The following is a 23,404-nucleotide window of genomic DNA, read 5'->3' on the forward strand; positions in this document are numbered from 1 at the left end:
GCGTCTTTTAATTTCATGGCTGCAATCACCATCTGCAGTGATTTTGGAGCCCACAAAAATAAAGTCTGCCATTGTTTCTACTGTTTCCCTATCTATTTCCCATTAGAGGTCATGTAAGATTAAAGTTCCAGAGAGCCCAGATAGATTATTTACGTCTCAGAGGCACAAGAGAAATACCAAATCCTTCTTGAAAGATAGCTTTGCCAATTAGAGAAGGCTCACTCTGATACAATAGCAGAGCCATTAGAGGCCATTGCTCTCCAGATCTCTTGGTGGCCCTCCTTCAGCGAGGACAGACACCCCAGGCTTACCACTGCAACTTCCAGGCCCCACAGTCTCATGGACAGTCCCTGCACCTTTCCATTCCCCATCCTGTGTTTTCCAACATCTTGGCACTAGTGGGAGTTTCTTTGGTTTCTTGGTTGGCTCCACCAGTTACTGGACTGCACCCTCAGGCCTACAAGGCCTGTGCTTGCCCAGCTTCAAGACTGAAGAAACAGCCTGGAGTCAGCAACAGAGACACCAGTGGTTTAATGGATGGGGGAGTTTACAGGTCAGAAGCAAGTTTCTGGAGAGATACCCCACTGTGTGCAGTGGACCGTGGGCAGGACGTGTTGGCAGGCTTTGCTCCAGAATTAGATTTTTAAAGAATTACTTTCACAGACATTGCAACTCAAGTCCAGGGACCTTACAAAACCAATTTTATTAGAAACAGCATTACAAAGATAACTATTTGATGCAGTGTTGTAGCTTATTTAATGCACTCAGAAAGAAAGAACACTTTTTCCTTATTTTGCTGAAGTTAGAAGAGCCTACAGTTTCAAGTCAAGAGGGTGGAATTCCATGTGCAAACACAGACAGGAGAAAGAAAAATTTACAACTTATAATATGGGAGAAGGGGAGTAGAATAGGACTAGTAATAAGTGGAATATTAGTCATGTAATGTTTTAAATTTCCATTAGTTGTACAAATATTTTGTGGTTATTTTTTAAACCAGAAACATTTTTCAAATGTTTTGTATAGACAGAAAAATAAGAAATGCATTAGCGTTATTAAGTAGCAGGACTTCCCTGGTGGCTTAGATGGTGAAGAATCTGCCTGCGATGTGGGAGGCCTGGGTTCAATCCCTGGGTCAGAAAGATCCCCTGGAGAAGGGAATAGCTACCCACTCCAGTATTCTTGCCTGGAGAATTCCATGGTTAGAAGAGCCTGGTGAGCTATAGTCCATGGGGTTGCAAAGAGTCGGACATGACTGAGCAACTAACACTATTATCAGTGTTTTAATTAGAAGAATAATTTTGTGGCTATGTTAGTCTGCTCAGGATGTAATAACAAAATGCCACAGACTGGGTGGCTTAAAGAACAGAAATTTATTTCACAAAGTTCTAGATGCTGAGAATCTAAGATCATGGTGTCAGTAGGAGTTGTTTCATCTTGGAGCCTCTTCTCTTGACTTGGAAGTGGCCACCATCTCTCTCTGTGTTCACTTGACCTCGTGTTTGTGTGTGGACAGAGAAAGAGACAGAAAGAGCTCTTGGGTGTCTCTTCTCTAAGGTCTCCAATCTTAGGAGATCAAGACCCCCTCCTATGACCTCATTTAACCTTAATGACTTCCTTATAGATCCACACTAAACGTTAGGGCTTCAACCTATGAATTTTGGAGGGACACAAATGTTCAGTCCATAAGACTGGCCCACCAAAATATAAAACTAAAGGGGGAAATTACAGTTCAAGAATATATTTGATTTAAATTTTAAGTTGATATGTTATAGAACATTAAGTAGAGCGGAGTTGAGAAGTTGATCTGTAAAGACTGTATTTTTCCTAGTTCTGTTTACTTAATAACCTGTGTGCACCTTTAGAAGCAGATTTTGGTTTATAATGCTCTCACTTAAAGAGAAAATGGCTTTAGTTTTGTTTTATATTGGCTTATTATTTCTTTGTAAAGTGACAATCAATGCTTACTATCATGATTAAAGCTTGATCTGGGATATTCTGAGGACAAAAAAATGGAACTTACAATTGTAAAAGATTAAATAATTGTACAGTGCTCTCTGTTCTGCCAAAAATTATTAAGACCCACTAAGTTGCTGTCTGAACTATCTTGGGAATCTCCCAAATCCTGGATCAATGCGACATACAGAAATGTCAAGAATTCTGGAAACAAGAATTCTGCTTCTAATTTGGCCAAGTAGTCCCAACCAGACCACCCTTCTGCAGATTAACTATAGATCCTGGACAAATTTTTAAAAAAATACACTATAAGGGTCCAGACTTAGAAGAAACAATGGCCACAGGACAAATGTATTGTTTTTATGGCTTTTAGCCATAGGGCAGGTCACAGTCTGTGCTGTGCAGGGTGATTAAAGCTCCTTCAGAAAACCACTATCCTTCTGGTTGGAAGAATCAGGGGCAGAATTTGGGACAATAGCTACCAGGAGTTTGGGGAGGAATCCCTGAAAGGAGAGAGCCAGAGAGGGAAGTTCCAGATTCTGTATGTCAGCTCTGCCCAAATCTCTAGCTGACCCATGAATGGAAAAGACAAGTTTCTTCCAACACCAATCAGATTGCATCCATGGATACTGAGAGAGCAAATCGCCTCATCCCATTTTGGTTTGGAATACTTCTTTATCCTTACGCTGCCACAGAATATGTAGCTGTTGATTCGCTCTGGATGCCAGACAGACAAGAACGTTGTGTAAGATAGCCGGCTCCACCGTGCTTGGATGGATCCCAAACACAATGCTCCTTTCCAGACCTGAGAATCTTCGGACACTGTCCAACACCACGTGATCACCCTCCACGTCACTCTCATTGGTGAGACACATTATCCCTTTCTTCCTCATTGCTTGCAAGAGCTTCTGCCGGTATTTCTCCACATCTTTTGCAGTGCTGACAAGCACAGCAACATCCTTGGGAGAATAGCCCCTTTCAAAGAGAAGCTTGCAGGTGTCTGCCACGTGCGTTACTATTGCATTCAGAGTTAAGTTCTTCTTAATATTTAAGGTTCCCTGAACATCCTGAGCCCATTCAGCTTTAAGGCACATCTTCAGGGGCTCATGGGGGATGTTACATGGAGGATTTTTCCTGACCTTCTGCAATACACGTTGTAGATATCCAGCTATTTGACCTGCATTGCGTACCACTCTGGTGAGCTCTTCCCTTGGATACTGGGCTGAGAGAGCAGGGAGGCCGATGCGCTCCATGTGGCTGGTCTGAAAGTAGTCCAGAAAGATCCAGAGAATTCTTGGGCAATCCACGTCTCTCTGAGTGATGGTTTTCGCCTTTCTATACCACTCCCCATCTTCAGTGCGGAAATTCTGAGCTTCATCGATGATGATATGTTGAATGTATTCAAAGTTATATTTCATGAAGCTCTTCCGGGTCACTGCCTGGCAGATATTTTTGCCCCTGTGAAAATAAAAAAGTCACATCCCACTTTTCTCTTGAGTCAGTAAAGGAAGAAAATGATCATACTCCTACAAATACAGTATTGTTGCCACAGATCATTTTACCATCTTACTCTCAAGAAACAAGGTGATTCAGGTTGTCAGGGATGTGGAGTGAATTTAGATAGAACCTCATTTGCTGACTCTACGATCCACCTGCTTGGGACTTCCCTGGCCATCCAATGATTAGAACTCGGCCCTTTTGCTGCAATGGGCCTGGGTTCGATCCCCTTAAGCCATGCAGTACGGCCAAAAAAAAAAAAAAAAATCCAACTGCTTACCTGATAAAATTCTTCAAAGGCTTGTTCTCACAAATGTAGAGAATTTCCTGTGTCTCACAGTGAAAAGTGTTCCTGATCTTCTCCATGATCTTTATGGCCATGATCGTCTTCCCTGAGCCAGGTAAGCCATGGATAAACAACTCTTTGCTCTTGCGGAGGTTTTTCGAGAAGATCTTATATTGCTTGGCTGTGAGCAGATTTAAAACCTCACAGCCGAGCTTGTCACTCAAGAGAGACCGGAAGCCAAGCAAGACGATCACAAGGGACTGCAGCAAAGCTTCCATTTGCTGAGTGTCTGCAAGGTGATAGGAACTGGGATAATCAATCACAGAGCCTGAGCCCGCCGAGGACTGTGCACCGCCCTTGGGACTCAGGTGGAGGACCTTGGTCGTGATACACAGATTTTCCGTGTAGCCTCCCATATTCACCAGCTTCTGCTTCAGAGTGAAGGCGGTGCGAGTGCAATAGGACTGCCCCTCTGCGTCGTGCCCCCTGAGGATGGTGTAGAGAATGGGCGGCCTGTTCTGCGCTATCAGCAGAGCATCACAGATGACTCCTTGCTTCTCTTCCAAGTTCAGGTCCACAGCCCAGCTTGTAGAAAGGATTAAAATTCCCTGGGAGGATGGGTCTATTTGCCTATTTATTAATTCCTCCAAACCTTCATTCTGCAAGAACAGTTCCTTCTGGAGAGATTCAGGGGTATATTTCAGACATCCTGGTGTCACTAGATATGGAAAAGATTATATGTTTAAGGGCAAAGGCCACGTTTTTATGATTAATTGTAATTAATCAAAATTGCTAAATACTTATACTTAAATTGTAATCTTATTAATTATTATAAATTACATATTTTATATACATTCTTTTGCCAACATCATTATATTACAGTGAAGAAAAAGAAGCCTTGACAGTCTGACACACTTCATCTAAGCCTATGTGCTTATTATGTTTATGACCCTGGTAAATTTCTTAACCTAAGACTGTTCCCTCATCTGTAAAACAAACAGAAATCCATGTTTACAAAAATAGCACATCTTTTATGGTGAGGAATAACTGAAATAGCATAAAGTGTGTGCTCTTTGTAGCTGGTTGAGAAGTTATTCTTTCCCTTGCTACTCTTAAAGCACCTGAATCTCAAAATGCCCCTGAACAGTCCCCACTGATGGAAGTAGGAAGAGCCCTTCCAAGAAGAAGGTGGTCATTAAATGTCAGTGGAGAAGATGGAGCCATGAGAACTTTACTAGTAGGAAACTCCATGCAGCCCTGCACTGGGAGACCCTGAGATCAGACTCTGAGGTAACTCTGCTGAAGCATCACTCACCCACAGATCTATGTAAGACTGCACCCGTAACAAAGAGTCTTCCTTTGACATGAGGGAGCAAGGAGCAATGTTGTGACATGAGAATAAACTTTGCCCGGTAGGGTTTTAAACTTATGTCGATGATCATTTGTTCCAAAGAGGTGGGGGGAGGAATGAGGATACCATTGTCATTCTGTGGTGGCGGTATCAGATCACATTCTAGAATCTGGATCTGTAGTGTTGATTTCCAGTGAAATTACCCATATTTCATTGGTGGTTGTTTATTGTTCCTTGCCATGGTGCTTTCTCACGTGTACCAGATGTTTGCTTAACTTGATTTTGCCTGTAACCTGGGTGGTGGTGAGTAGGAGATGGAATCTATGATGAGACACATCTGGATTTTGGAGATGTTAAAAAGTGGGAGGAGGGCTTCCCTGGTGACTCCTAGTGGTAAAGAACCCTCCTGCCAATGCATAAGACCCAGGTTCGATCCCTGATCCAAGAAGATCCCATATGCTGCGGAGCAGCTAAGCCCATGCACCATGACTACTGAGCCTGTGCTCTTGAGGCCGGGAGCCACAGCTACTGAACCCACGTGCCACGATTACTGAAGCCTGAGCACCTAGAGCCCGTGCTCTATGACAGAAGAAGCCACCACGATGAGAAGCCCACGAACTGCCGCTAGAGAGTAGCCCTCACTTGCCACAACTAGAGAAAAGCCTGAGCAGCAACAAGACCCATCACAGCCAAAAATAAATAAATAAATATTTAAAAGATAGGGGGAAACATGCATCTTTGGATGGACAGACGATATAAGGATATGTTTTAACATGCAGCTTTAGAAACCAAACCAAAAGGAAGTATAAAATAAGAAAACACATCATTTGTTGATTATACCCGGGAGTTGACATGCATCTGTGGTTCTCACAATTTTGCAAGGCAGATATAATGACTGTTCTCTTTTTCATATGAGTAAATGGGAACTCAAACAGGTCAAGTGCCTGGCCCATGGTCACATCACTGGGAAGTGGCAGAGCCGAGGGCTGGACCCAGTGGTGTCTCGAACACCAGACCCTCTCGCTGTTTCTACTGCACAGCCCTGCAAGCCACACAGACTACCCCTGCTGCTAAGTGGAGCATGTCACTAAAGCATTTGATGTTCATAGCACCTCCTCCTCATCAAATAGCTCTTATTTTTCTTTAATTACATAATGGGATATGCTTCCCAAGGAAATTATGTGGAGGCAATGTGTCCCTTTCATTTCTTTGATATTCTACATGGCACTTAATGACAGGGGCCAGACTAGGTGTCAATAAAATGTCAACCACTCCATGTGCACCAGAGTAATTACCACTCTCCATGTGACTTGGGGCCTCTGTGCCTTTGCGTAGGTGTGCCCTGAGACTCGAATGCCCTCCTCTACTTTTGAAAGTGAAAGTCGCTCAGTCGTGTCTAACTCTTTGCGACCCCATGGACTGTATTGTCCATAGAATTCTCCAGGCTAGAATACTGGAGTGGGTAGCTGTTCCCTTCTCCAAGGAATCTTCCCAACCCAGGGATCGAACCCAGGTCTCCCATATTGCAGGTGGATTCCTTGGTTGGGGCGCTAGATCCAACATGGTGCAACAAAGGTGGAAGATTCTGTGTGCCACAACTAAGACCTGGCTGGATCTTAGAAAAAGCAAGGGGATTCCAAAAAAAACCCTCTACTTTTGACATCTTAGTCCTTCCAATCCTTCCAGAACCCCCATGTTTGTTCTCTCCTCAGGGTTCTCACAGAACTTCATATCCATACTAAGCACTAATCTCACCATGGATCTAGGGAAATCTTTTGTGTTTGTGTATGTGTGTGAATTTTTTTTTTTAATTTATATTAGGGAGTCCCTAGATTCCCAGTGGGTAAGACTGGGCACTCCCAATGCAGGAGGCCTGGGTTCAATCCCTGGTTGGGGAACTAGATCCTGCAAGCATACCACAACTAAAAGTCCATATGCTGCAACCCAGTGCGGCTTAAATAAATAAAATTTAAAAATAAATGTATTAATTTATTTTTGATTGCATTGGGTCTTCATTGCTGCACACAGGTTTTTCTCTAGTTGAAGAGGCTACTCTCTAGCTGTGGTACGCTGGCTTCTTATTTTGATGGCATCTCTAGTTGCAGAACACAAACTCTAGGCATACGGGCTTCAGCAATTGTGGAGCATGGGCTCAGTTGCTCCGTGGCATGTGGAATCTTCCCAGACAAGGGATCGAACCTAAGTCCTCTGTGTCAGCAGATGGATTCTTAATCACTGTACCACTGGGGAAGTCCAATAAGTAAATATTTTTAAGAGTATTTTATTTTAGAGTATAGTTGATTAACAATGTGTTAGTTTCAGGTGTATAGCAAAGTGATTCTTTTACACAAATATACACATGTCTAGTGTCTATTCTTTTTCAAAACCTTCTCCCATTTAGGCTGTTACACAATATTAAGCAGAGTTCCCTGTGCTATGCAGTAGATGGTCTAGGGAAACCGTTACACACACATCCCTGAAGTATCTGGACTGATGGCTCTTCCAACTACAAGAAATCAGGTGAGGGCACCTCACAGTTCAGGACCCCAGGATGGAGGTCCTTCGGGGCTGGCCGGATCTTACCCAGTACTCTAACCCCTGACTTTCTCTAGTATCCATAATGCCAGGCACAGACAAAATTCCAGAGAGTCATTACATTTCTTTCAAGAAACATTTATAGTGTTTAATCTGAAGCTAAACTTCTGTCAATCAATAGTGGATTTCCCTATCCGTAGTATCTGGACTCCCACTTCAAAACCGAAACTGAACTGATTATTTACCACGTTGAGAGTTCAGAATCTAATAATAGCAGACCCTGAAAATGAAAATTTGCTTTAAAAAATAGTTCTAACTAGGTAATACATCCACATAGTCCAAATACCAAAACACTTCTACTCCTGTTTGCTCTTTTCCTCCCTCTTCAACTCCATCCTACTCCCCTAACACAGACCTTTTTATTTTTTTGCCAGTTTCTCACCTATTCTTCCAAAACTTCTTCGTGTAAATACAAGCGATCAGCCCTCACATCTTTTTGGCCAGCAATATGTGTGGGAGATCTTTCTATACAAGTGCCAAGAACTTCCTTGTTTTTTTTCCACATTTGTCTAACATGCCATTTTATGGATGTGACATAAGTCCCTGTTGATGGGTTCTTGTGTGTTTGCTCCAACTTTTTAAAATAAATATTTATTTACCTAGCTGTGTAGGGTCCTAGATGCAGAATGTGGAACCTTTCATCACAAACCATGGATTCTCCAGTTGCTCCGTGGCATATGAAATCCCAGTTCCCTGACCAGAGATGGAACTTGCAACCCCAATGCTACAAGGCAGGCTCTCAACCACTGGACCACCAAGGAAGCCCCTGTCTCAACCTTTTGCTATTACAAGAATATTACAATGAGTGCACTCTCATTCGCTCAATCCTCAGTCGTGTCTGACTCTTTGAGACCTTATGGACTGTAGTCCACCAGGCTCCTCTGTCTATGGGATTTCCCAGGCAAGAATTCTGGAGTGTGTTGCCATTTCCTCCTACAGGGGATCTTGCCTGCACAGGGATCAAACCATGTCTTCTGCATTGGTAGGCAGATTCTTTACCACTGAGCCACCTGGGAAGCCCATTACAATGAGTAACCTTGTACATAGACCTGGACATTTAGTGTGCATCCAGGTATATATAAAGTATAAACTCCCAGGAACTCCCTGGCAGTCCAGTGATTAAGACTCAGCACTTTCACTGGCGAGGAGCTGGATTTGATCCCGAGTCAGGGAACTAAGATCCCACAAGCCATGTGGTATGGCCAAAATAATAATAATTTTAAAAGTCCCAGCAGTGGGATTACTGGATAAAAGGGCAAATGCATCTGTCCTTCTGGTAGATATTGCCAAATTGTCCTCCATGGTTGTACCAATAGGTATCCCTGCCAGTAATGAATGGGAAGACTTGCATAGCATAGCATACAAATGCCGTGAAATAGCAGTATAGCATACAAATGATAATATCAGATTTTTTTTTTTTAACAATCCAGTAGATACAAATGATAGCTTGTTTAAATTTACATGTCTTATTTTGATTACTGTTAGGCATCTTTTCAAATGTTTGAAAGCCATTTGAATTTTATTTGCTCTGAACTACGTTGATTTTTCTGTTAAGTTGTTCTTTATCCTTATCAACTTTTGGAAGCTTTTTTTATATGAGAGGCATTGGCCCTCTGTAATATCAGTTGCAAATATTTTTCCTAGCTGGTCAATGGCCCTTTGACTTTGTACTTAGTTGTTTTAACCATGCACACTGCTTTTTTTTTTTTTAATGTAATCATATATATCAGTATACTTTCATGGCTTCTGGATTTTGAATCTTGATTGTTCTAATCCTCATGCCAAAAGCATAAAGACATTTATGAAGGTATTCTTCTAGAAAACTTACGGCTTTGATTTTTTTTTTAAATTCTTGATTGATTTAGAGCTTATGTTGGTATATAGTATAAATCATGAATCTATCTTTTTAAAAATAAATTACCACCCAGTTATCCTAATGTCTCTTTATTGAAACATCCCCATTCTTCTTCCTTAGTTGAGAGACCAGTTCCATCACGAACTAAATTCTGATATGTGTTTGCATCTATTTTCACATCTTCTATTCTGTACCCTTGATCTAATTATATGCCAATATAACTCTGTTTCTATTTGAGGCTTTATAGTGATTTCATATCTGGAGTGCCCTTCTTTATTCTCTTCTTCTTCAGATTTTTATTTCCTGGCTCTTCTTACTTATTTTTTCACTTAAGTTCCAGTGAAGTTAAGTTAATCTCTTGTTTTTTTTTTAATTAATATCTCACTAAGTTTATAAAATAACTTAGAGAAAATTGACAGCTTTCTTCCCTTCAAAAATATAACATGTTTTTCCATTATATTTTTCTTCTGTGTCCTTCAATATTATTTAAAATTTTTTCTCAGATCAGCTTATCTTAGATATTTGAACTTTTTGTTGCTATTGAAAATTGGGTAGATTGTTTGTTATATTAGGAAACTGAATTTTTGCATATTAATTTTGACATGTGCTTCATATAATGTTATTAATATAACTATTGGTATTCAATCTGAATTCTTCTATTGTTTATAATAGTTTTCCATTGGATTCTCTTGAATATGATCCTATGTTCTTCAGTTTTTATCCCTTTAATTTCTTTCTCTTATTTAATGGCATTGGCTAATTAATACTGCACAAAAGTTGTAATAGTGCACATAATGCTTTTGTTCCCAAATTTAATAGAATGCTTCTTATATCTCCCTATTAACATAATGGTCTTTGGGGGACATTGATAGATATAGATATCAATACATAGATATAAATATAATATTAAAGAATTATCTATGGGTTGCTATTTTATTATCTTCTAAAAATTAAAATGTATATTCATGCTTTTCAAATGCTTTTTCAGTATATAAGAGGACAATCATAAAATTTTCTGCATGAAGAAATGGTGGATTATAATAATTACTCTCTTAAGGTTGATCCATCCTTTCATTTCTGGAGTTCTGTCTTTGCATTTTCATTCATAAGGAAGATTAGTCTGAGTTTTCCTTTTGTATGCTATCGCTGTCAAGTTTTGCAATTACTGTTACTCCCATTTAAAATAAACTGGGAATTTTCCTTTTTTTTTTGACTCTGGAATAATTTGAATAGTGTCTGTTCTTCAAATGTTTGGTGTGATTCCTGGAAAATTTATTTTTTATACCACAATAATAGGTTATCACTCTATGAGCATAAAGCCCAGTGTTTTGTTTTTAGATATAGTATATTCAATGTTAATAAGCTCTACTAAAATAGAATTTATTGAATTTAAAAAATAATTATCAATGCTTATGTTTATTCTTAGATTTAGTACTGTTTATTGTGGACAATTAGTAAAATATAAGTTGATATGCAAACGAATGCAAAGAGCTCAACTAGGTAAGGTGAAAAAGAAATCTTAATTGGAACATCATTATCTATTAACTTAAGGGTCCTCAATAGACATTTCCACATACATAGGACGCTTCCCTGGTGGGTCAGTGGTAAAGAATCTGCCAGCCAATGCAAGAGACTCGGGTTCAATCCCTGGGTCAGGAAGATTCCCTGAAAGAGGAAATGGCAACCCACTCTAGTATTCTTGCCTGGAGAATCCCATGGACAGAGGAGCCTGGCAGGCTACTGTCCATGGGGTGGCAAAATAGTTGGACACGACTTAGCGACTAAACAACAACAAAAGGACATTTATGTATCAGATTCTAATGCCAGATAAGCCATTACCTTACTGCATATAGCTGATCCAGTGGTTTTTCCTCTCCAGAAGTATAGAAAGAGGACAGCAATGGACTTGCAGGTAAAGCCTAACATGTTGGGAGCGAGGAATGAGGACAGATGCTATCCTTGGTCCTGAAGCACAATTTTGTGCTGTTCTAAACCCAAACAAAACGGCAACCCACTCCAGTGTTCTTGCCTGGAGAATCCCAGGGAACGGGGAGCCGTCTATGGGGTCACACAGAGTCAGACACAACTGAAGTGACTTAACAGCAGCAGCAGCAAACCCAAACATGTTTATGCATGTTGTAGTTGATCTTCATTGTATTTGTTTTGTGTTCCATCTTGATGTAAATCTTATATCTTCATATTCATAGTTGGCACTCCTCTGGTAAATTCGGTAGAGGAGGGCAGTTTTTTTGCTCTTAGTTCAATGTGTGCCTCTAATTCAACTAGATCAAAAGTTCTCAATATGAATGAGGGTCAGAATACTGTGAGTAGCTTGCAAAAATGAACATTACAAGGTTCTATCTTCAGATATTTTAATTTATGAAGTCTGGAGTGTGGAGCCAGGTATCTGTACTTTTAAAAATAACCAGAAATACTGATGATCAGTCTTATTTAAGAACAAGACGAAAAGGTCTTTAAGGGCAATAATGTTCCTGAATTCTATACGTGATACTGCCTCAGTGACTGAGGTCAGGGAGGGTTCATTTCTAAACTACTTATCATCAGTATGTTTGTAGCACTATTACCTTGTACACACAGGCTTTGCAGAGTGTACTTTCCGGACTTTAAATAACAAACATAACAGTTTATCTCCCTTCTACTAACACAGAAACTGGCTGGTGTCAAGTAGGCAAACCATTGTTGCTACCTGGAAATAAGAGTTGTTGGAGATCCTTCTTATGTTCCAGACCTTTCTTGGAGTACACTGGTCTGCTCTGAGGAGGGCTGTTAGACAGACTCAGCTGAGATTCAAAGTCTTTGCACAGCTGTGTAAGATCTTAACAAAAAAGAAAAGAAATTCATGTTATTCTGACATGTTAGTTCATCTCTTCACCACTGAAAAAGACTTTATATGAGTGGGTGTATTGTATGGCTCTCTAGGCATGACTTGAGACATAATAGCAAGATAACACCCCACTCACCCTGTATGGACAAGTGCCTTTATCACATATGAAAGTTGCCAAATCCATCATAAGAGAGATGTTATCTGGAAGTTTGAATGTGTTTCCATTCAATATAAGTCACCACTCTCTGTATCTCAATAGCATTTTGTTTTTATTTCTTCTATGGTATAGAGCACATTCTTTTAGTACACTTTTCTGTGGTGTAAATATTCCCACCATGGACAATTTTAAGCTACCAATATGATGTCACTAAATGGAGAGTCAGGGAGACATGCATCATAACATATCATTTTAGAGTAGTTCCATCATGCAGATGGAGAAGGCAATGGCAACCCACTCCAGTATTCTTGCCTGGAAAATCCCATGGACAGAGGAGCCTGGTAGGCTGAAGTCCATGGGGTCGCTAAGAGTCGGACATGACTGAGCGACTTCACTTTCACTTTTCACTTTCCTGCATTGGAGAAGGAAATGGCAACCCACTCCAGTGTTCTTGCCTGGAGAATCCCAGGGACGGGGGAGCCTGGTGGGCTGCAGTCCATGGGGTCACTAAGAGTCGGACACGACTGAGCGACTTCACTTTGACTTTTCACTTTCATGCATTGGAGAAGGAAATGGCAACCCACTCCAGTGTTCTTGCCTGGAGAATCCCAGGGACGGGGGAGCCTGGTGGGCTGCCGTCTATGGGGTCGCACAGAGTTGGACACGACTGAAGCGACTTAGCAGCAGCAGTAGCAGCATTATGCAGATACAATAGATGTAAGTAACCTCGAACACATCATCTTAAAATGTAGTATTATAAGTAACTGGGTTTTTTATTTACTACATTTGTTTTAAATATAATTTATGGAACTGTATAACTTGATTTTTGTTTGTATAACTTGATTTTTTAATAATAACTGTTTAACAACTGGCTCACAACAATCCTGCAAATTTAATAAATCTTGATAAACAGCCAAAAGTCAGTTCCAATACACCACTGCAAGGCAATCATCCCCCCCAAATTTTCTTTTCATCTGATGTGGGAAATTGCCCATTATAAGACACTGGACTCAGGCGTGTCATCACCCAGCCAAATTTTCTCCTGTTTGGAAAGTAGGATACTTGAAGATTAAAAAAAAAACAGAGTTTAATGGATGTGAGAAGTCAAAGCCATGGCAAATATGTTTAATTGGAGTTTCTGAAGAGGCAGTAAAGACAGGAAGGGAGTTTTTTCCATCTTACCTGGATCTGTATCCATCATCATGCTTAGCCATTCCTTAGTTGTCAGGCTGCAAACATCCTTACCATTCACCATCCAGGAACTGGGAACGCCCGAGAATACTGCACCACAGAATCGCTTCACTCCAATTACACAAGCATAGCCATATAGCTCTCCCTCGGCTAACACATCCAAGATTTTGACTGTGAAATCTATCTGGCATCGAGATTGGCAAAAATGGACACAAGATAATTTTTGTATTGTTTCTTCTATTTTCTTTTTCAAAGAGTCACGGTCAACATTTTCTTTAGCACATCCCAGAACTTCCCTACTTTTATCATCCACACCAATAACAAGATACCCTCCTTCAGTGTTTGCAAATGCAGGGATATACTCTAGAATCGTGTCTTTCATATATTGTTCAATGTGTTTTGTAGCGAACTGCTTAAACTCTATTAATTGAGACTCGGGAAAAGGCATGACTTCACCACGTTCAAAATGGTCTTTTTGAAAAATACAGTAAGTAGGATCCACGTCATGGAGGTCTGGATGTATAACCTTGGAAATTTCACCAACAGGTTCTTTCCCTGAGCTTTTTGCATTTGTTTTCTTGGTTTTCAGGAAATGGAATGCCTTTCTTGAATCCATGAGATACACAGAAGTGCCGGATCTACAGTATAACGAAGAACTCAGGCTACAAATGCGGGGCTTAACAGAAACGTTTTCAAGCAAAGTGTCACTGCTCCAAGACTTCACAAAAATGTAGTAACAACTCCCTTGTTGCTTTGTCTCGAAGAAAGCTTGCAGATTTGAAAACAGAATAAGTGTTCTCAAAGCTTCTTCTAAATCCAGTCCCATCTCCACGAGATTGTCATCGTTGTTTGCCATTTCCAGTTGAATCACTCCTCCTCCTGAGTTTAATAAAGCACATGCAGCCTGGATCACTTTCACCTTTTCTTTCTCTCTCTGAACTTTCTGCAGCTTTTTTCTGTTACTTTCACCAAGAGTTACTTTTCCTACATTGATGACCAAGTCTGGGTAAGATGAATCTACCGCCAAACGTGAATAATGTTTCTCCATGTTTATTCTGCGACTGAAACCATGAAAACACATATCTCATGTTGGTGAAGCAGTAGATTGCATAGCACACAAAAATGCATTTATTAATTTATTGTAAAGTATGTATAACAGAATCACTTTGTGAAGCATCTATACTTCAATAAAATAAAACTTTTTTAAAGTTTACACTGAGCTGAAAAAAAAAAAGAGTGACAGAGAATGGGAGATGAGAAGTGGTGAGAGGAGACTTGAGAGTCGGAAAAGGGCTTACAACAGTAGAAAGCCCAAGAAGCCTTTTGAGGAAGGGAGTGACATGAGCACACAGACATTGTAAAAGACACATTACTGAGGAACGGATCCATAGTCGCCAAGGGTTATGGGGAGGGAAGTGGTAACTACAAGGGATAACACAGTGGGGTTTGCTGGGGTGAGAAAACTGTTCTGTATCCTGATTGTGGTTGTAATTACATGAATCCATGTGCTAGAAATCATAGAACTGCACACCCCAAAAGTAAATTTTATTGCATGATTAATTTTTAAGAGCAGAGGGCACATTATTTACAGGTGGAGAACTAATTAGAGAGGAGTAAACCAGTAGGGACGGTTTTGCAGTAACCTGAGTGAGAGAGAGAGATGATGGTAGCCTGCGCCACAGTAGGTAGGGGCCATGAGAATGAAGAAGTGTGAATATTTCTGAGAGACATTTAGAAAATATTGATAAAAGTTAACATGGCTCTGTATTGACCAGCTAGAGATCAGGAGAAAGGATTAAAATTTAGTAACTGGATTTTTGGCTTGGGCAATTGAGTGGTTAGCAGTACCACTTATTAGCCAAAAAAAAAAAAATCAATGATTATTGAAGGTGGGTGATTGATAAATGGAGATTCACTCTCCTATTCTCGCCTTCTCTCTACCTCTGTGTATATTTGAAAAGTGTCTAAATAAGTTTTAAAATTGATTTCATCCATTAGCTGGGTGGTGGGCAAACTGGTGTTCATTATATTGTTCTCTATTTTTTTCCTGTAAATTTGAAATTATTCATGACATAAAAAAGAAAACTTTTACCTCCAAAATTTTTTAAAGGTGAGTAGGGCATCTGAAAGCAATGGCACCCCACTCCAGTACTCTTGCCTGGAAAATCCCATGAATGGAGGAGCCTGGTAGGCTGCAGTCCATGCTAAAGGGTCGGACACGACTGAGCAACTTCACTTTCACTTTTCACTTTCATGCATTGGAGAAGGAAATGGCAACCCACTCCAGTGTTCTTGCCTGGAGAACCCCACAGATCGGGGAGCCTGGTGGGCTGCCGTCTATGGGGTCGCACAGAGTCGGACACGACTGAAGCGACTTAGCAGCAGCAGCAGCAAGGCGTATAAATTTGGAGTAACAAAGTAGTTGAACTTTTGGACTATGCATTCTAACAAAACAGAGATGGCCAGGGCAGAGGGTGGACCTGAGAAATGGGGGGAAAGAAAGATAATGGATTCTAAGACTTTATGATGCCAAAAAACTTGTATTTGGGAGTGATTGAGCAAATCAACAAAACTCAACACTACCATAGTGAGGAGAGAGCTCTTAAGACTCAGGGTTGTGTTACAACCTAGACAGTAATTTTTTTTTCTTTTGCTTGATTATATACTGAAGCATGACATTGAAATATTTCATTTATTAATTTTTTTAGCACAGGAAACATTTAATGGGCACTCACCAAGAGCACACTAACTGCTGTGAAAGACACAAAGAGTATGACTATTGGAGATTTATGGTTTAGGATCCATCAAATTACCATGATGTGGTTTAAATGGTATGTGGAGAAAAATCCATAGCCCTAAATGTCTGTTACGGTAAGAGAGAGAATTTAAATAAAATTATTTGCATCAACATTTAAAGAATTTAGGAAAAAGAACCAGGTCACAAAAGAACAGGAATAACAGATGGACAGGCAGAAGAAAGTTGGAAAATTAAAAAGCAATTATCTGATTAATTAACAAGATTGAGAGTTATTTTTTTATTTGTTTTGCTTTTTGCTTGTTTGATTTTTGTTTTTTAGATAAACCACTAGCATCTTGTTTATTTATTTTAAATTTTATTGAAGTATAGTTTATTTACAATGTTGGGTAAGTTTCAGGTGTACAGCAAAGTGACTCACTTATACATATACAGATATCATTCTTTTTCAGATTCTTTTCCCATATAAGGTATTACAGAATATTGAGTAGAGTTCCCTGTGCTAAACAATAGGTGCTTGTCAATTATCTATTTTACATATAGTAGTGTGTGTATGTTAATCCCAAGCTCCTAGCATCTTTATTGTTTAAAAAGAGCTCTGAACAAATAGAAGGGTTGTTAATACAGGTGTGGCAAGGAGACAGAATTCTGAGCAGTAAATTATTGGCAGGCCAGGTCATTCACAATCTTACTTATTTGTCTGATATGTTCCTTGTGATATATTTTATATTTATAAATATCTTATTCTATATCTTATAACCTTTAAGGTGTTCTTGTCAGGTTATTTATGCAAAATGCTATTGGAAACATTTGGACAAATGTCTATTCATATGGATATTTGCTCTCAAGTATTGTGTTTGCATGTGTGCTCAGTCGTGTCCAATTCTTTGTGACCCCATAGACTGCAGCCAGGCTCCTCTGTCCATGGAATTTCCCAGGCAAGAATACTGGAGTGGGTTGCCATGTCCTATTCCAGGGGATCTTCCAAACTCAGGGAATTGAAAGCGAGTCTCCTGCATTGGCAGGCAGATTCGTCACCACTGAGCCACCTGGGAAGCCTACTAATATCAGCAACTGATATCATATCAGCAACTGCCTTTTATTATCTAGTAAGTCTGGATTATTTTATACGGCATAGAAAGCTTGAGAACTCCTAATACTTTCTTCTTCCTTTAAGACCTGAAAGAAAAGCAATAAAGGGAAATGTCTGGTAGATTTCTTCTTAAATAGGCAGAAAAGCAAAATTGGCTTGATTTAAAAGTTGAGGGCTCAGATACATCAATAGCAGAACAAAAGCATCAGGGCAGTTATAACAAGGAAAATTTTTAAGTGCCTGGCTCCATTGTGTTTACTGGTGAGCTTTTGTAAACTTCAAAATCATATAATTTCTACATTATTAGATATAAAGTGTTTGACACATGAAAAACTATGGCCTGCTACAAAATTCAGTATTGTCATATATTTCATGAACAACATTATGACACTCAATAATTCTTTCACCTATTCTTCCTTTATCTCTTATGATCTTAATAATATTACAGATTTTTTAAAACAGATTGTAAGCATCAGATTAAGAGTTTTGCATTCTGCTTTTATCATTAACACTTCTGTAAACATTTGAAGTCATTATATTTCTAATTATATGTTTTAAAGACAATAAAACTTTTCATCAAGTACGTATTAATGAACTGGACACTTCTCTATCGTTAAACATTTCTCTTGCTCCCAATTCTTAATAATAAGCAATACCACATTTACTTAACAGCTGTTTAGTGGACATCTATTATTTGCCAATCACTGTGCTAAATCCAGAGTAGACAGTGGTGAACAAAACAAACCTGGTCCCTGCCCTCAAGATGCTCGTTGCTTACGGAAGCTCACTGCTAAATAAGTGATAACTCAGAATGCCGGGGATGCTTAGAATGGCAACTGTCCTTATATGGCATTTGGAAGGGGGATGGGTTCAGAGAAGGCTTTCTAGAAAAAGGAACATTTTGAATTAAGATCTGAAGAATGTAAATGAGGTAAAGAGTTAATTAGGTGAAGAAGGGTGGAAAAAACTTTCCAGAAGGAAGTAGGAAGGAATATGTCAGGTTCAAAGGACAGACTGTCTGAAACACTGAGATGGAGAGACAAAGCGGGAGGAAAAGAGGCTGGAAAGGTGATCAAGAGTCACCTGTACATTGGCTGGCAGGGCGGCCTCTTTAAGGATTCAGACTTTATCCTGAAGGTAATGGGAAGCCACTGGAGGATTTTAAGCAGGAAGGCATAGCATCAGATGTACTGTGTGTGTGTGTTATACACTTTTTTTTTTTTTTACAAAGTTCCTTCTAGCTTCAGTGTGGAGAATGAATTGGAAGAGACTAGAGTAGTTGTGGAAGAGAACTTTGTGGATGCTATTTCAATAGTCCAATGAGAAAAGATGGTGGTGTGTACCACCAGTGACTGTGGATATGAAGAGAAATAAACAGAGTTGAGAGATATTTAGAAATAAACTGAAGGACCTGGTATTTGATGGAAACTCAAGTCCATTATTTGAACTGTTTTTCTTCCTCCCTAACCCAAAAGATAGAAACCAAAACTAGCCACTCACTGCGAGTTTATGACAAATTGCATCTCAACCTAGATTAAAACAGGGAGTAACATGTTTTTAGCAGCTTTATTCATAACTTCCCAAGCTTGGAAGCAGTCAACAAACTGCAGTACACCCAGACAGTGGTATATTATCTACACTAAAAAGAAATGAGCCATCAAGTCAGGAAAGACAAAAAGGAAATTTAAATGCATATTACAAAGTGACAGAGGACAATGTGAAAGGACTGTATGACTTTAACTATATGACATTCTGGAAAAGGCAAAACTGTGGGGACAGTGAAAAGATCAGTGGTTGTCAGGAGTTGTGGGAAGGGAAGGATAAACAGGTGGAGAACGAGGATTTTTGAGGCAGTGGGAATACTCTGTATAACAGTGTAGTTGTGGTTGCATGTCATGTCATTATACATTTGTCCAAACCGTGGAATGTACACCAAGCGTGAACCATAAAGTAAGCTATGGACTTTGAGTGATCATGATCTTTCAGTGTAAGTTCATCAATTGTAACAAATGTACCACTGTGTTGCTGGGTGGGTAAGTGGAGGGTGGGTGTTGATGATAGGAAGGTAATGCCAGTGTAGGGGCAAGGGATATATGGGAGATCTCTGTGCTTTCCTCTCAATTTTGCTGTGAGCCATGGATTTCCATGAAGTTCACTGGTGGTTAAGACTCCATGCTTCCAATACCCAAAAGAGTTGAGTGCTGCTGCTGCTGCTAAGTCGCATCAGTCGTGGCCGACTCTGTGCGACCCCATAGACGGCAGCCTACCAGGCTCCTCCATCCATGGGATTTTCCAGGCAAGAGTGCTGGAGTGGGGTGCCATTGCCTTCTCCAAAGAGTTGAGTACCTGTCCTCAAAAACCTGCACATGAATGTTCATAGTAGCTTTGCTCATGATTACAAAAATTTGGAAGCAACCAAGATGTTTTTCAACTGATGAATGGGTAAACAATGCATGTAAGGAGATAAGAACAGTCTTTTTTTTAAGCACTATTTGTAACACCCAGTTTTGGAAGTAGCCTATCAATAATAGAATAAGGAAATAAAACATGGTAATATTTACTGAAAAGGATGTTGTGAACCACTTTAAGAGAATAAACTAAAACCCAGTGACATAGATATCAGAAACAAAATACAGAGTTTAAAAAATCAAGTTGCAGGGGGCGGTCCTAAGATGGCGGAGGAATAGGATGGGGAGACCACTTTCTCCCGCACAAATTCATCGAAAGAACATTTAAACGCTGAGTAAATGCCACAAAACAACTTCTGAATGCCGGCAGAGGACATCAGGCACCCAGAAAAGCAACCCAACTCTTCGAAAGGAGGTAGGAAAAAATATAAAAGACAAAAAAAAAAAAGAGACAAAAGAGGGAGGGATGGAGCTCCATCCTCGGAAGGGAGTCTTAAAAAGAGAGAAGTTTCCAAACACCAGGAAACACTCTCACTGCCGAAGTCTGTGGCGAGCCTTGGAACCACAGAGGGCAACATAACTGGGAGGAAAAATAAATAAATAACTAAAACCCACAGATTACGTGCCCAGCACTAACTCCCCCAGCGGAGAAGCAGCGCAGACGCCTGCACCCGCCATTAGCAAGCGGGGGCTGGGCAGGGAGGCGCGGGCTGCATGGCTTAGAGTTGGGACCTGGCCTGAATGCCCCAAGGCATTCCTTTCTGAGCGAGGGAACTCGGGCTAGCACACCAGACTGTGGGATAGCTACCACGCTAAAAGCCCTAACCTAAGACACCGCCAGGCCCGCTCACAGAACAAAGGACTGAACAGAGCTAGCCCGCTGCAGACCATCCCCCTTTTTTAGCATTCGTTTCAGCTCTTCCACCCTCCCTCCTCACCGCGCTACGCGTTCTTCGAGTGCGCATGCGCGCGCGCGCTGTGTGTGTGTGTGTGTGTGTGTGTGTGTGTGTGTGTGTGTGTAGATTTGGAAATGATAGTCTAAGAAGGGAAGTAGAGCCGCTGCATGTGGGCCCCAGGGGAAGAATGGAATGGGGAAGGTTGTGAGCACCCGGGGCTGAGAAAATTGCCACTCACAAAACAAAACAGACCCTAGAGAGAGGAGACCCACAACCTCAGACAGAACTGCCCCAGGCATTATGATATCTTGTATTTCACAGGGCAAGACTCAAACCAGATAACCATAAAGCCCACATCCTGTTCGTGATTCAGTTACCTCCTTTGACTTATTTCTTTCCTTCATGTCAGTACTGTAGGCATAGTCTCTGGTAATTTGTCCTTATTTAATTTGGATCTAAAAAAATCATTTTTAGGGCTTCCCTCATGGCTCAGTGGTAAAGAATCTGCCAGCCAGTGCAGAAGACACGGGTTAAATCCTTGATGCAGAAAGTTCGCCCGTGCCGCAGAGCAACTAAACCCATGTGCCAGAACTACTGAGACTATGTTCTAGAACCCGGGAGGTGCAACTATGGAGCCCACACTGCAACAGATAGGGACAGAATGAAGGGACAAAATAGGTGATTAAATAGCCAGTTCCACTGCTGCTGCCAAGTCGCTTCAGTCGTGTCCGACTCTGTGCGACCCCATAGACAGCAGCCCACCAGGCTCCCCCATCCCTGGGATTCTCCAGGCAAGAATACTGGAGTGGGTTGCCTTTTCCTTCTCCAATGCGTGAAAGTGGAAAGTGAAAGTGAAGTCGCTCAGTCGTGTCCGACTCTTAGCGACCCCATGGACTGCAGCCTACCGGGCTCCTCCGCCCATGGGATTTTCCAGGCAAGAGTATTGGAGTGGGTTGCCATTGCCTTCTCCGGTCAGTTCCACTAGGGGATTGTAAGTAAAAGAATATGGGAGACTCATAAGTTAATGATTACTCAAGAGAGCAGGTGAGTTTAACCATAAAACCAAGCAGGCTTGCTTAACAGTGAACTCATGCAAGAGAAGCAGGGGACATGCCCCCAAACAATAAAACAGTCGTGGCAGGAGACCCACATCCTGCCCAGTGAGTTCAGGACATTAATGATCCCTAGGACATTCTCTCTGCACACATGAAAAACCAGGAATTTGTAGACCTAGCTTGACCACGCAGCGACAAGAAAACTCCCCTGCTCAACCTGGAGAAGGAACTAATGGTAAAAATATGACGTCTACTCAAGAAAGACAGAGAAGGTCTTCTCTCCTTCCCCACTTTTCCTTTGATTATAAAACTGTAGCCCAGTAAGTTCTCAGGGTGCGGCATTTCTTGCTCACCCTCTTCTAAGCCTCCAAAGCGCCTATTCTAATAGATCACTTCTTATGTACCACTTTGCTCTCCCTGAACTCTTCTCTGCACTGAGAACTTAAAAGAGTTGGTATGGGAGCTCTTCAGCGCCCCCCCTAAAATGTTTCACCGATCAGTTTCACAACTCCTGAAGCCTGCGTGCCCTAGAGTCCATGCTGTGCACCAAACAGAAGCCACCACCACAGAGAAGCCTGTGCACTGCAAGAAGAGTAGCACCCACCCGCTGCAACTAGAGAAAGCCCTTACAGCACAGCCGAAAATTAAATAAATAAATTCTAAGAAATCACCTACGACTACAGTGATAAAAGCATATTTATATTGTAAAGATGAGTGTGGCAACTGATTTCTAGGAAATACTCAGAACGTCTGTAGGTGTTGCCTATGTCTAGTAAAATATATACCTACTGTCGCAGGTGACTTTTTTCCTATTACAGATTGGCAAATATTTTTCAAACATCCACTTGTTGAATTATTCATAATCATACATTCGTTTGTTGCCCATCTCGAAAAAGAAAAAGCAATTTGTTAAAGCTGGGCAAGTTAATTTCCAGTGCTTTTGATAAATGTTGGTAAACAAAATAATCAAACTTTTTACACACTTGCAAAAAATAACCTGGAAAATCCAATGAGGTCTGAGCTTCTGGGTTAATGTATTTAAGTTTTTCCTGAAAACAAAAGTGCGTGTATATTATGAAAAACAAAACCCTTTTCGTAGAGATCAACCAATTGGGTACCTGACATTAATTAAATGCTGACAGTCACCCCTTCCCGCCAAAGCTCTAGTTCCTCCCTGATGTATCTGAGAGTTTGCTTCCAGATAGTTGGTTATCTGTCCACCCCACAATCCTCTCCACCACTGTCTCAGACCTCAGGGTGTCTGGCTGGAATCCTGCATCCCATATCCCTGGCCTGAGCGAGAAGGTAAGTCCCATTAAAGGACCAGTTCTCTTCACTGTCTATTTCACTTAAGAAAAATGTGGGCATAACATGTCCACCACAGTTTGTCTTGTCTAAAGTAGATCTGAAAGGGTCTCTAGCCACAGGGTGAATTTATTTATATATGTGTGTATATATATATATATA

General features: G+C 40.7%; 1 protein-coding gene across 1 annotated transcript in view; it reads right to left on the reverse strand.

Moving 5' to 3' along the window:
* Nucleotides 1-684: 684 nt before the first annotated feature.
* SLFN11 (schlafen family member 11) overlaps nt 685-23,404 on the reverse strand; it is a 24,381-nt gene continuing 1,661 nt past the window's right edge. Inside the window, exons 2-5 of the mRNA XM_010861504.1 lie at nt 13,722-14,791; nt 12,245-12,373; nt 3,731-4,454; nt 685-3,411 (exon numbers count right to left, since the gene is read on the reverse strand). Coding sequence (XP_010859806.1) covers nt 2,601-3,411; nt 3,731-4,454; nt 12,245-12,373; nt 13,722-14,778 — 2,721 coding nt within the window. The 5' untranslated portion in view covers nt 14,779-14,791 and the 3' untranslated portion in view covers nt 685-2,600. The remainder of the gene's footprint in view (nt 3,412-3,730; nt 4,455-12,244; nt 12,374-13,721; nt 14,792-23,404) is intronic.

This window comes from Bison bison, unplaced genomic scaffold (genome assembly GCF_000754665.1).
Source record: "Bison bison bison isolate TAMUID 2011002044 unplaced genomic scaffold, Bison_UMD1.0 scf7180017864472, whole genome shotgun sequence".
Lineage (NCBI taxonomy): Eukaryota > Metazoa > Chordata > Mammalia > Artiodactyla > Bovidae > Bison > Bison bison.